The sequence below is a fragment of the Corvus brachyrhynchos genome, unplaced genomic scaffold (assembly GCF_000691975.1).
Source record: "Corvus brachyrhynchos isolate BGI_N302 unplaced genomic scaffold, ASM69197v1 scaffold103, whole genome shotgun sequence".
In the NCBI taxonomy this organism is placed as follows: Eukaryota; Metazoa; Chordata; class Aves; order Passeriformes; family Corvidae; genus Corvus; species Corvus brachyrhynchos.
This window is the reverse complement of record NW_008237436.1, coordinates 2,293,681-2,308,378: the sequence shown is the minus strand read 5'-3', so window position 1 is coordinate 2,308,378 and position 14,698 is coordinate 2,293,681. Positions and strand designations below refer to the sequence as shown.

General features: G+C 38.6%; 1 protein-coding gene across 1 annotated transcript in view; it reads right to left on the bottom strand.

Moving 5' to 3' along the window:
- The window catches only part of LOC103613654 (coiled-coil domain-containing protein 169-like), a 29,318-nt gene extending 14,626 nt beyond the window's left edge, over nucleotides 1–14,692 (bottom strand). Inside the window, 5 exon segments of the mRNA XM_008631479.2 lie at nucleotides 8,263–8,303; nucleotides 8,394–8,504; nucleotides 8,956–9,038; nucleotides 10,466–10,608; nucleotides 13,500–14,692. Coding sequence (XP_008629701.2) covers nucleotides 8,263–8,303; nucleotides 8,394–8,504; nucleotides 8,956–9,038; nucleotides 10,466–10,608; nucleotides 13,500–13,589 — 468 coding nt within the window. The 5' untranslated portion in view covers nucleotides 13,590–14,692.
- Nucleotides 14,693–14,698: the final 6 nt, after the last annotated feature.

Genomic DNA, 14,698 nt, shown 5'->3' with positions numbered 1-14,698 from the left:
TTTGAGTTCTTTCACTTAAAAAGTAAACTACTTTTAGATTTTTTTTTTCATTAGTCCTTTTGGAAGCACAGTCTATTTTTTGCTGCCAATGCAGCTGGTCCACTGCAGATGCCTGGGCATTCACTCAGCTTTGGAGCAAGGATGCTATCCAAATGCAAGCAAACAAACGGTACACTACACTGCTTTTGATGAGCAAGCAGATGGAAATAGGTTGAAAATGTGACTAATAGTATACAGTTACCATCCCTACCTCATTAATTGTAATATACCCATGCTTACAAATCTCTTGTGAAATAAAAAAGCTGTGAAATACTCAAAATTTACAGATTGGGAAGTGAAGCCCAAAATCAAAGCAGGACTGGAGCTGAAATTGCACTTCAGGCAGAATTTAACATCCTAGTGCTAATAAAGCAGTCTCTGCAGTGTCTTACATTCTTCACATCTGCTTTTGTCAAATAACAGGGAGACATATGAGCTGTTGCTGCTGTGGTTGCCCACAAGCACAAGCTGAATCGAGCTGCTTGGTTTGCTGCTGAAAGTCTTCAAAGACTCTCAACACAAAGCTTCCTGGTGGTCATCCCTCTAACAGGGCATAACCTGGCAAGGATGCTCTATGCATATTACCTGAGGAAGAAAGCCTCTTCTAACAGCCTAAAATTTAACTCAGAAATAAACTAGTTGAGTTAAATTGTAGTCTTCTGCTTCCTCATCTCATATCTCATAGCCTGAGAATGTCCTTGCCACCATCATATTTAACCAGTGCTGAGATAATTTTTGAAGCCAGGCTGTCAATGAGTCAGAAATGCAAATATTTGCAGGGAGGACATGGAAAAAGTGAGAAAGGCTGAAAAGTCATATCTATTTCTGGAAAGGAGGCAGGATTTCAGGCACACTTCTTGGGTTTTTCTTACCAACTTCCCATTGGTTTTCCATCTCTAAAATACAATCTGTTTGAATCCCAATCTAGCTGCCTTTCTCACAGCTAATACCTAGGAAACTTACTCAGCTAAGTCAGCCTAAGAACTTCTATTCCTGCATCCTAATTGATGACACAGAGCTCAGTATGGCAGTACTGAAGTTCTTGTGGAAATCTCATGACACAGATGTTCTTGCTCAACTAGAAGACCTCTCCAACTCCCCAAACACTATAGAATGCAATGTCAAAAAAAGACGCTAAGAAACTTTAAAGGACAAATACTTCAGAGAGGTTCTAGAGGTCTACTTTAGCCAGGACTGCTTGTAAGTTATCTCCCACTCCTACTTTCAAGGCAGTAATTGAACAACTAGCAGAGTCCTTGTATATCTGAAGTTTTTAGCTGCTGTACATCAATACAAATCCAGAAGTGAGAAACAACAGCATATAAACTCAGCTAAATCATTAAGAGCTGGATTTGACTTCCCTGAATTCTGTGGGAAACATGCAGAAAGAAACCTCACCGAAACAGATTCAATAGTCTATGATCATGGTTGTATAATCAGCTAAGTGCTTAATATTGTAAAACAACACAAAGTTCACAGAAAACACAACTTAAAGCATACAGTTACACCGACTTGTAGCAGAGTGCTTACATCACAAAAAAGCCTGAAAACAAAGGAAGGACCAGTGAGAGCTCAAGAGAACCAGAAGGAGCTTCCCAGCTATGAACATTTCCTCCAGAATGAGAAATTGTCAACAAAACTCCAGGATGAACCAGTATAAGCTCTGGAAAAGCTTTTTAGAAGTAGTTTAACTAAACCCTGATTTTTTTTTTTTAAGATAGATTCATTACAGGTTCTTTTACTAAGCCTTGAATAGCTGGACATCATATGCCTGAAAAGGAGACATAAGCTGACTAAGGCATTTAACCTGAATTTAAGATCCTTAGTTTTCAATACATCATCCATGTCAAACCACTCTGAGCAAGCTGGTAAAAAGCTAAAAGACACACTGAGATTTTAAAAGAATACTTCCTTTATATAACAGAATTTTGCAGTGCTTAGGCATGATTCACTCTCAAAGACATATTAATCTTGTGTCCAGCAATGACGAAGCCCAGAGTTTCACAAAGGGAGCACCAACTCTCCAGTTCTTGTTTTCACACCATTTCCTTTTCACTTGACTGAAGTTACACATTTGGCTTAACATTATTGCAAGAAAATGAAATTATATGGAAAGCAACTGCAAGTGAATTTTAAGGCCACACATATAAGTTGCTCTCATTCTGGATTTCTTGCCTTGCTCTCAGTGGCAACAGAGGTGACAATTTCTAACAATCATTTCACAACAGACAAGGTGACAAATCCATGACATCATCAAGCAGCTCAAACTTGTTTTCATCAGAGCTCTGCTTGTGCAGACTATTGATCCTTATGTCAATTTGCTTCCTCTTTTTCTCCATGAGTTAGAACAGAAGCAGTGTATCTGTCAGTTGTGTTGAATAAAAAAAGCAACACAAGAAGACTTTGCAACTCATTCTACTTGACATTTTTATTTAAATGAAGTTTTGTCAAGAAAATAAGCTCCCTTCTTTCCAACATGGAGCTGACATTCACCAGCTGATTTAACTGAATCTTTTAACATAATTTTAAACTCATTAGGAGCAAAAACTAATAATACATCTTTAGTTTTACTAAAATTGAAACTGATTTTAGATGGATATCAATAAATTCACGAGTCATATATTACAGAAAAAATTCCACCTGAGAATTATTTAGCATAGCGTATTTCTTCATGCAACAAGCACTCGATCCTGTAAAAGCGTCAGGGCAGGCGAGGAAAGGCTCCCTGTACTTGCCTAAATGCCAAGTGCCCCCTTGTGGCCAGCATCATCCTTAGATTCCAAACCAGACCCAGAGCGGAGCTGCTTTAGAGCGCTGAAATAAGGGTGGGATGCTCGCTTCCTACATTCTTATTTCAGTGGTCTCACGCATTGCTCGCAGGGGTTATCCGCTGACCTGGGCAGGGGAAGTTAAAACGGAGACCTCCAGCGCTGTGGTTCAGATTGACAGAACATGGCATTGCTGACTCTGAAATGTTTCACTTAGCATCTCTCCTGGTAGGCCCGGAAAAGGCTGGATTCCTTACACATTTTCTCTGGAAGATATCCCAGAATCCCCATCAATTGCTAAGGAATTCTTGAGAACAGACAAATAGGAATATCACTTGACTCCAAGATTTTTCTCTGATTGTTTTCTTTGAAACACACAGTGTATTCTGCCTCTGGGCACACCACAAAGTGATTTGAGTAAAACAGTCTCCTGGTTTAAGCAAGGCCACCAGGAGGAACAACTAATGCCAACTTGACAAGGAAAAGAAAAAATTCCAAATCAAAAAGGTATCTTGGAGGCATTCAAAGTATTTACTCAAAGTCAAATGAAAGGAGTAGGAAGGGGAAGTCTGTGAGGAGGCAGGATAACAGTTTAGGGCAGTGAGACCAGAGACAGAACTTATCCAAAATGCTTCCAAGTTTCATGAAAAGCTAGGATAAGAGATTTCTACTTTCCATACAGCCACTGATGACTTAATCCAAGAAGAGCAAAAAGGTTCATTTAACAGTCACTTGCTAAGAGAATTGTCAACATTTCCTATGCCATTACAAGTGCTCATGCTCCCTACAGGCAGTCATCAGCGCCTACGGAAATACAAAGTCTTCATCGCATGTTTTCACAAACCCAAGATTCCCTTCCTGTCATATTGCAGTCACGTATGTCTCCACTGTGACACTGCCACACATTCTGCTTATAGTTTAATACTGACAGCAAAAACCCTGAGGGGCTTGTGTGAGGCTATTTGTTCTGTGGTCACTGCCCTCCCAGAAAGGCAGCTTTGCAAAGCAAGTATCTGGCCCTTAATGTCAGAATTTTCTCATCTATGGTGGTGGACATGGTGAAAAAATGGTGATTTATCACAGAAGCCCTGGTTCCTGGGCTAATCTTAACTAGAGCGTTGCTAAGGCAATGCTATCAGGAGTATGCTCTCCTGAACTGATTTTGCAGTATGCTTTTCAGTATTTGCATACTAAAGCTGCTATCTAGGGATTGGTTCTTGCAGAAATGGTGATAGAGAAAGGAAGTTTTCTTTCTGCTTATATGGGAAATTATGCTAAGCAGAGAACATGTATTTTACCAAAACTCATTTTATGAAAAAATGCAAACAAATGAAAGTAGCATGTTTAAAAGAAGCAAGTAAAATTCGCATCATGTTATACTTTAGAGAGGATGCATTCCTTCTGTAATCATTTCTGAAGTACTGTATGACATTTGTATTATTCATTGGGACATAAAGGAAATTACTGACTAAACAGTTTTCACTGTTGGAGCTCCCTTGTTCTTGTCACTGTTATTTGCCCTCAGTACACAAAAAATATTTTCTAAACCCTGGCAGTAAGAATTTCTGTGTTCAAGGTATCAGTTCCGCATTTATTGCTATGTGACATCTACATCATTTTTCTGAATCAAAAAAGAAAAAAAAAGGATTATCTCATATCAATATAAGGACTTCAGAATGTACATCATTTTTCTGAATCAAAAAAGAAAAAAAAGGATTATCTCATATCAGTATAAGGACTTCAGAATCATAACTGTATATTTAAATGGTTCAGGGGTTTTTTTTAATAGAAAGAAATTACTCATCAGTACAATTCCAATTCTAAAGCAAAAATAGTGCAAGCCATCTGCAACAATTACTGCAATTTTTCATCACAGAAAATCCTCTGTGATTCCTTGTTCATCACTCCAGAATTTGCATTTGTATTCTTCCCTTTCATTCAGGTTTTTATAGCTTGCTGACTGCCAGGGTCCCTGATGACTAATCTCTTTTTTTTTTATTTTCCCTGTTGTGCTTGATAGCAAGAAAATATTTTATGTTACCTATGTCTAAATGGGTTGAATTACTCTACAGACATGTTTTTCTCCCTCTATTCACTATAGTAGGACTGTAAATGACTAGCTGAGTGAGCTAAATCTCTTTAGTATCTTTGAGATAACTCCTCTGTTAAATACAGCTGAAATTGTTTAGTAAATTATTAGAGGACCTTCTAATAATCCTAATTATAAATTTCTTGGGAACACAGGTTATAAATACTTGAAAATAATATTTAATTTTCTAAATACGTTGCTTAAAACAAAATCTACTGTCTACTACTGCCACATTCTAGAAATTGTATCATCTTGCTGAAAGAACCACTTTTCAGTCTTTCCACAGAGCTTCACACAGAATCAACCTTTTTGTGATCATCAAGTCCAACCATTAACCCAGCAGTGCCAAGTCCACCACTAATCCATGTTGCCAAGCCCCACAATACGTGTCTTTTAAATACCTGCAGGGATGGTGACTCAACCAAGTCCCTGGGCAGCCTGTTCCATTGCTATTCCTATGCAATACGCTTAGGAAGTATAGTTTCATATAGGAATATATTTCCTATTCATATGCAACTGCAAGTTGAAAGCTGAATATCATAGTGTACTTTTGATTTTACAGACACACACGCGATGCTTTATATACCCACTCTCGGCATTTTTACTTTGAACAAATGTATATTGATGACTGGCTGAAAACTCTTTGTTTTTCTACCCACTCACATCTGCTCTTTATTCTCATCTGTGAAGAAGCTAAATATTCTCCCCCAATCCCCTGAACAACTCTCAAAAACCCCAAAAGAATTTTAACAAACCTAAATGCTTAAACACCACAAAATTTTCTGTGTATTTTTACCAAGGTTTTCTCTTCTAAAATTATATATTTAAAAAGCAAAGCAGCTCTTCATTCTCCAAGAGTACCTGTAAATAAACACTGACTTTTCTGATGGCTTCAGTTGAAAAACAAAAACAAGTCAAAACCAAAAGCCAGCAAAGCCCACATAATACCTCTATATTCTTCTGCTCTTTCCATCTCCCAAAAATCATAACACGGAAAAAATGAAACATTTCGCTAAATCCCTAAAGCACTTTTCTTTCCTTCCTGTCTAGCAAACAGGAGGATTTATTAACTTTAAGCTGGAAGAATGAAGGAAGGACTTGAAACTGCATGGCATAGCACATGGGCTCCAGACTTTCCCAGGCTTCACTAAGTGAGCCTAGGACTCTTCAAGCTGTCTTCTAGACTCCTTCTGGCAATATGAATCTTTCAGTTGTGCTGGCATTCTTCCCTTTACGGGAACAGTAATCAAACCTCTCAGAACCACAGCTCATTGATGAGGAGGCAATGCAGTACTTAATAGGGATCAGAAACACACTGGATTGGTGGAAAGGAGATTATCTCACAGGTAATGCCTGCTGGAGTGCCTGGCAAGCTTGGTTAGGATTGGTTAGAAGAGTTCTAGCAATTGGATGGAAATAAATACTTGTGATACTGTAACTATGCACGCCAGTCTGCGCTTTACAGGCTGACAGGAAGAACACTGTCCAAAGCAGACTGCTGTAAATTTTCTAGATCAGTGTTTTGTCGTCAAGACTTTTCTTTGAACATAATCACAATTGTATTTTCAGATGAAAGTGAAACAGGAAAGTGGGATTGGGAAGATTCTGTTCTCTTTTTAATCAGCTGTTAAAGAAAAAATCTTGCCTACCTACAAAACACCATGGTCTCTAGGACAACACTAAAACTGGCAAAAATGTAGACTCTCTGAAAGCCATGGAACAGACCAGAAAAAGCAGTTAATTATTCACACCCTGCTTACAGCACGTAATCATCCTTCCCACTAATAGAGCATGCAGCTTCCTTTAGGGTCACTGAACTCCCAATAATCTTCAGAATCTGAAACACCAAAAAAATTCAGATGGTAACACTTCTGTAAACAGGAATAAAAATCATAACAGCCTTGCTTCACACTGTTCATTATCCCTGCCTATGTTACAAGGCATTATCACATCTTTATCTACCTTCCCTATTTCTAAAAGTGGGTAAGAAGCAGAAAAGGTGTCAAATATTTCAGCAGATGACAGGCTAAGGAAAAAGCAGTTCTGAATCTAAAATGATTTTTACTTCATTTACTACCTTAGAAGACAAAACGGCCATAATATTTGCTGGGTTTTTTTTCTTGCCATTTTCTCCTCAAAATTGCAGAAAAAATATTTTATGCTGTGTTGAAATAAAGGACACCAAGTATGAGCGCATTAAGGAATAAAATTTATAAAATTAAAAGATACTTCCTTCAGTGATGCAAATATTTACAGTAATATGAGGAGTTTTTCTGTGACTATATTATGCAAAATGTTACTGCAACTATTCATCTAGGTTATCACAGTTGATACAAAACTGGGAGTATTGACTGATACAACAGAGGATTGTGTTGCCATGCAGAGGGACCTCAAGAAGCTGGAGAAACAAGCAGAGAGGAATCACATGGAGTGGAAATGCAGAGTCCTGCCATTGGGGGAGAAATAATCCTAGGCACCAGTATATGCTGGGGCTGACCGGCTGAGAAGCAGCCTGGGAGACGATGACTTTGGGGTCCTGGTGAGCAACACGACCACAAGAAAGCAATTCACTCTTGCTGCAAGGGTGGCCAGTGGCTGCCTGGGCTGCATTAGGAAGATGTTGCCAGCAGGTCAAGGGAGGTAATCCGACCCTTATCCTTAGCACTTGTGAGATGTATCTGCGGCGCTGGATCCAGTTCTGGACTCTTCAGTACAAGAATGATACAGACTTCCTGGAGCAAGTCCAACATGGGGCTGTGAAGATGATTAAGGGACTGGAGCATCTGGCAGATGAGGAAAGGCTGAGAGACCTGCAACTGTTCAGCCTGGAGAAGAGAAGGCCCAGGGATTCTTATCAGTGTGTATAAATATGTGATGAAAGGCACGAAGAAGAGGGAGCCAGGCTCTTCTCAGCAGTGCCCAGTGACAGGATAAGAAGACTGAAACAGCCGGAATTCCATTTGGTCACAACTGAAGACTCTTTTTACTGTGAAAGTGGTCAAAGACTAAATGATTCCACGAGGTTTAATGTTTTCCCATTTATTCATAAATCTAGTCCAGCTATTCCACCACGCATGCCTTACTGCAGATTCAATTATAAAACCTTCACTCAGTTAAAAATTTCACTACATAACTCTTCCCAACAGTCAGGTCTTACGTACTTCCTACTCAAGGATCTTTTACTCTTTATTTTATCATCTTGTAAGCAATTGAATGTATGAAACAATAAAAACATAAGCAGAACTGATTGTTTTGGCTTCTAGACCAGGCTGCTGATATTTTTTGTCATGGAGAAACAAAGACTACACAAATTTTCCAATCAGACTGTGATTTGTTACTAAGCCAACTGAATGTCACAGTACTCACCACAGGCATTTTATCAAAGGTGCGAACAATGAACAGTTTATCTACAAATAAGCAGAAAATGTGACCTGTTGATATCATTTCAACATGTAATCACTAATTCTATTGAAAAAGTTATGAATATCCATTTCTACCTGCTGGATTTCTACGAATAAGCTCCACCTTATCTCGAAGAATATTAATTTGTCTTTCCAGCTGTTTGTTCAATTCTACTTGTGTCTCATATCTGGTTTTCCACTCATTATCTGAAAAACAAATACAGAATTATTATATTTCCCAGATTAGTTAATGTCATTTTCAGCAAAAGCATTTTTATAAAACTGTTCCTTTTAACTAACTGGAGACTCAGAAAGTCTCCACTTAGTAATCCTCATAATAAGAATCTTTGCATATAAAAGAGCTTGAAAATATAAATGAGGAAAATTTTCACTAGACTTATTGTGGTCAGAATATTAGCCAACTCTTGTGAATTCATATTATTCATAGTTTCATTAATAATTAACAAAAAAAAAGCTACCATGGCCACACGTAGTACTCCTTAATTTCACATGAGAAGCACCACAGCTATAATAGTCATGTTTGAAAAGTGAAAACTTAAATTTCTAAATAAAAATTTGAGCCCCTGTAAGTTCTTCCCAAAAGAATTATTTTTCTGCGTTTCCTAATCAATTAGAAAGACTGTTGTAATTCACTTACCTTCCTTTTCAACACTGTTAACACTTTTTTCCAGTTCTGTTACAGTGTTTCTCAGTTCAAATATTGAGATTTCAAGCATCTGTCTGTGGTATTAAAAGAAGTCAATAAATTGCTACAATAGCCAATAAATGGCTCTTGTACTAGTCCTATTATTGAAATCAGAAAAAAATAGATCAAATATATTTTCAGAAGAAGTATCTATTGGTCATTCCTACAGAATTACATTACCTTGTCCACTCTTAAATTATTTTTCTCCATGGATACTACAGTGCCTTTAAAACAATGAAGCAGTTTAACTTTGTGAATGAAATTATTTCCATAAAAACCCAAGATAGACATTTCCTAAAATACAATAATTTTCTAGTAGATTATCAGAATTAAAAAAATGTAGAGGGGACATTGACCCTAATTTTTCATCTAAAAGAAGATGCCCAATGAGTATGTTTCTTAAAACAAGAATATGCCTGAGAGATGTGTTATTTGAAATTCTGAATTAATTCTTCATTTTGACTCACTGCTCAATGATTAATAGTAATTTTCTAAATTGTACCCATATCAAAACCAACCAAAAAAAACCATGTTTTATGACTATCAGAAAAGAAAGTGAGTAATTAAAGTGAGTGCTAAAAAAAAACGCAGGAGCCAAAGCCACCATTTTTTTCAGTACCTTAAACTTAATATTGTAGGAAAATATATTTTTGCCCTAGAATTAATCCTGTATACTGGTCAGCCAGAAAACTAAAAAGTACCATGAAAACCAGGCTCTTTTTTCCTTGGAAGGTATGACCAGAAGCAGAAGGTAGCAGCAGACTTTGACGAGAGCACAACCCACCTGCATGCATCAGTCAACGTGCTGAGTGACTCTCATCCTTCAAAGTGGCCAGACAGTAGTTTAGTGTCTTACAATGATTCCTATGATCTTGATCACATAAAGAGCAAATTACTGGTAAGTTATTGACCATATTCATGCCAACAGCCTGGTTCTTTGAGGAGATGTCTATGGAGAAATGCTCCTGGCTGTGAGATCCTGGGAAGTCAGACCACACCGGGATAGGTGCAAGCAAAACACAATGCACCAACAGTCAAAAGCAGTTTGTGGATTTGTCCTTTAAAGTTAAGTTTGGAAGGCCAAAATTTTAAAAAAACAGTCAGTGGTTCTTGGGTATCTCCATTTTTCAGTGCCCAAATTGAGATATTCCAAAAGAACTGAGAACCCAAACCCGACAAAGAAGGCCCTTTGGGAAATGCCTTACAATACCAATACGATGATTGATGTCTTTGAAACCTTAACCTCGTTCATTAAAACATGCAAGAGAGAAAATTATTAGGCTGCAATATTTGGGGGGGTGGGGTGGTGTTGTTGGGGTTTTTTTTATAGGAGAGCTTCCACTGTCAACACGGATATTCATTTTCTGAACAAGTGCATGAGAAATGCTCTTCAAGTAGTTACCCAACCTCTGAGAAATCAAAGCTCTGATGACAGAGATTGATTACTGAGAAATTGCATCACCTCTTGCACTCCTTGTGCTCACATTCAGCTGATGACGTCTTTTCATAGCTTGAAACAACAGATTTTAACTGCAAGCTGCAGAAGCAAACCAACTGATCATAGGGAGTTGAATAGGTAAGCTTGTACTAAGGAGGGCTGAAGAGCTGAAATCACAAAGAAATATAAAGAAGAGTAATTTAAGGTAAGGTTTTCAGTGAAAGAGGCACACTGGGGAACAGTAGGACAGACCTCTTTGAATGGCAAGGGAGAGCTGGGGCTTCCAAGCCCTCCCTGCTCCATTGCTCTTTTTGTCTCTACCAACATTAAATTGGACGGGGCACACTGGCAAAGAAATAATGTCAGCACTGGTAACTTGCTAGAGACAAAAAGGATAAGGTGAAACTCAGCCAAAGATAGCCTTGAAACATGACTCAGAAACTTAGATGTAGGAAAACCAAAGGAAATCTGATTGCTGCTGCCTGTCTTCTCCTACTCCAAATAAAAGAGGCAGATGGCTTGGAAGAAGAAAGACAAAATCTTACTACATTGCTGCTATCATTTCAACACAAATAGGTAAGGTTTCTGCAAAGCAGATTTTTATCAACTTCTCAGAGCTTAGAAAAGAGGAAATTATGATGACAGTGAGTGCTAAAATGGGATTTTTGAAAGGAAATAACAGTGAAAATTAGAAACAGTCAAAGCCGTAACCAGAGCTGCACCGTATCAAAATGAAATTGTTTTCCTTTTCAAAGAAATCTTAACTAAGTGCTCAGATACAGAGGGATAACACAGGAAGAATGAGTTCTTTAAATCCAGTGTTTCCAATTTTCAATTTCTGTTACCATTCCAAGACTATATGCAAAATTTCTTTCATTAGATTTTATTATGCTTTCTGCACAAATTAACAAAACCGGAAGCCAAATTCCAATTATATTTTGTTCTGATGAATACATGTACAGAAGCAGTAAACGGTCAGGTGTCACACTGTATTGCTACACTGACAGAAAGTCTTTTTTCCATGTGGCAACAGAAACCAGTTGTTAAAAATATATATAATTGTTATTAAACATTTAATACTCCAGTAGCACCCAAAATGCATCCAGGGTGAAACCACTCTATTTTAGTCAGTGAATATTCAGTAAAATGCAATCCCTGCCCTGACAGAGAAAGGATGTAGAAATAAATCCCTTCAAGGAGCTTGCTAAATCTATCTGTGGTTTAATGTATCAGAGTATTTTGCATTTCTGGAGTTACTTCTAATAGTGATAGGAAGTGAAGGTCATGCGATGTATCTGTTAGCGTGAATTTAATGCAGCTATGTATAGCTGCCTGCCTGCCCAGAGACTTGGTCTGTGCTTAGAGGGACTGCACTGCCCTTTTTACCTGCAACCTCACGTGTTAAACATAATTAGACTATTCAGGGCCTATAAATCTTCTCCATGACAATGGACAATTTACAGTCATCACAGAAGAAAGCCTGTAAATCCTGAAACCTCACATTTAAGTCATTATGAGAACCTAACAACATCCTTGCATACCTAGCATAATAAAAAAGCTCTTGTGAAGAAAAGGAAAAAAACCCGTGCAGTTCAGATAAGAATGCTCTGACTGAAACTACAAAAGATAAAAAAAAAGCTAAATTTCTTTTTAAGGCTGTCTACAGGTGTTATTTTACTTGACAATGGCAGCTACTTAGGATGAAAACCATTTTCCTGCACATTTTGCTACCCAGGTCTGGATATCTGGAACACGTATCAGGCAAAAGCATGCCTGAAGCAATTTTCTATACTGGAGAGAGAAACTCAGGAGAAAACCCTGGAGAAGCTCAGGGCAAGTCATCAGTTCTAGGACATCAGCTCTATAATATGGCAGACCTTTACTGAGGCCTGCATAAGACGAAATGCACAGGTGCCTTCAGAATCTATGAACAAAGCAGAAACAATATTGCACAGTGCAGAGGCACAACATCGAAGAGTACACACACTATTGAAAGCTATGGACTCCTGACACAGCCAGCAGTGTGCTGGGAAAATGCTGCAGCTTTCCTGGCAAGGAAAGCCACAGGAAGTGAAATCTCACGAGCTGAATTAACATACAATTCCATCAACATTGCTGAGTAGCTGACATGCATAAATAGATGTCTTTAAGACCTCTTTGTCTAATAAGAAGTACACTGCAGTATTATATGCCTTCTCTCTCTCTCTCCCAGAAGCACTTACCATGACATTTCCCGATCAGAATGTGTACTGAATCTTGATCACAACAATTCAGAGTCAGATTCAAGCTGACTTTCACTAGTCAGAAAAAATTTTGAAAGATTTCACGGTACTACATCTACAATCACTGAGAATCAGTAGGTATGTTAGACCCCTTATGGACATGGATGATTCAACTTATTCCATGAAGTAAAAATCTCTTCTTCATGACTGCTAAATGAAAGTAGTAGGTGGCCTGTTAGCAAACTGCCTAATTGGCACAATAATCAGATATGCCAGTAAAAAGACAGCAAGAGTGAGATGGCAGTGAAGGAATGCAGACTTCTATCTGCAAGCCAGTCATCCTCAGCTTGCTTTATACCCAAGGGAGAGAAACTGGCACCTCCTAGGGTGTGAGTCATCTCATGCTAGAACAGCCAGGCAAAGTAGGTCAGATGAGTCACACCTTCAAAAAGCCTTTCTGTACTCATTGACTATACATGCCACTGGTTTAGATGGGGATGTCTAATAAGCCTGGTCATTGGCAATTAGGCTGAATAAATAACTCCTGGGAAATAGACAATAATATTATTGTCTATTTGCACACAAAGGAAATAGCTGTAGAACCCACCTGGAGCTGAAAGTCTTCTACTGTCACGCCATCATAAGAAAGGTTTTTATTAAATATATATTTTGCCTTTATCCATAAATAAGTCACCACAACTCAACTTTTTACCTGAACACCAATAATATCAGGATCGTGTGTCAGGTAAAAGAACTGGTGCATGCAGAGGATAACAGATCTATTTACCCTGAGACACTACTAAGTCACGAGACTTACTGAAGGTTCATATGCTTACATGGTGGTGCAAGTATGTCCAAGCTCCTTTTTGTGTCATTTTGAATACACAAGGTGCCATTTTGACTCTGTTAATATTGGGTATTCCCATTCCATTTATGAATGAACATTTTATAAAGTCCACAACTGCAGGACTAGTTTGAAGATGTCTGCAGCTCAGACACTGGAACAAACATTGTTCAGGTGAAAAATCAGTATGAATAGAATGCTTGAAAAAAGTATGCAAATGTAAGTACTAAGGGTCTGAATTAAGGCAGCACAGGAGCTTCTGACATTTCCTGTTTTCATTTATTAACACTCAAAAGGCAATCATGTTTAACACAGAGAAAAATGTGTAACTTCCTAAGCAAACTGGGGAAAAAAACAATCCCACTAGGCATGAGCATCAACAATTATCACAGCACTGAAATGACTCCTGCTTAAGCAAGGGGACTGACAGCTAACAGGAACAAGTCCTCATCCCTGCAAACTGCAATGCAAGATACCATACCTTCCCTGGAGGTCTCTGAGATATTTACTGACAGTAGAGAAGGTGAAATCCAGCTTTCCACTTTTACTCAACATTGTGGAAAGAAGTGTGCATAAAGAGCACTTCATTGTCCATTTTATTAATCTTCCCCCAGCAAGGCATGCACCCATGTAAAGGCCTTCTCTGTTTTTCCACCAGTGTGGTTTTCCATCCCAGTGTACTGGGCTTGCCTTGGACACATTTCATTCTCCCTATCGTAGCTAGTATGGGACTATGTTTTGGCTTTGTGATGAAAACTGTGTTGCTAGCACAGTGATGTTTTGGTTACTGTGAACACTGTTTATACCGTGTCAAGGCCTTTTCTGCTCCTCACCCTATGAGTAAGAGGGCTGGGGGTGCACAAGGAGTTGGGAGGGGATATGGCCGGGACAGATGATCCCACTGACCAAAGGGATATCCCATACCACGTAATGTCATATTCAGAAACTAAAACTGGGGCAGTAGGGCTTGCTGGGACTGCCTTGCCTCGGTAAAGGCATCGGCCCACTGGTGGTGAGCACCTGGGGGGTTTTGCATTATTTGCTTTTCTTAGGTTTGTTTCCTTTTTTTTTTTTGTTCTTTTTTTTAATTATTAAAGTGTCCTTGTCTCAACCCGCGAATTTTCTCACTTTCACCCTTCCTTCCTTCTGTCGCCCATCCCACTGGGACAGAAGGGAACGAGCGGCTGTGTA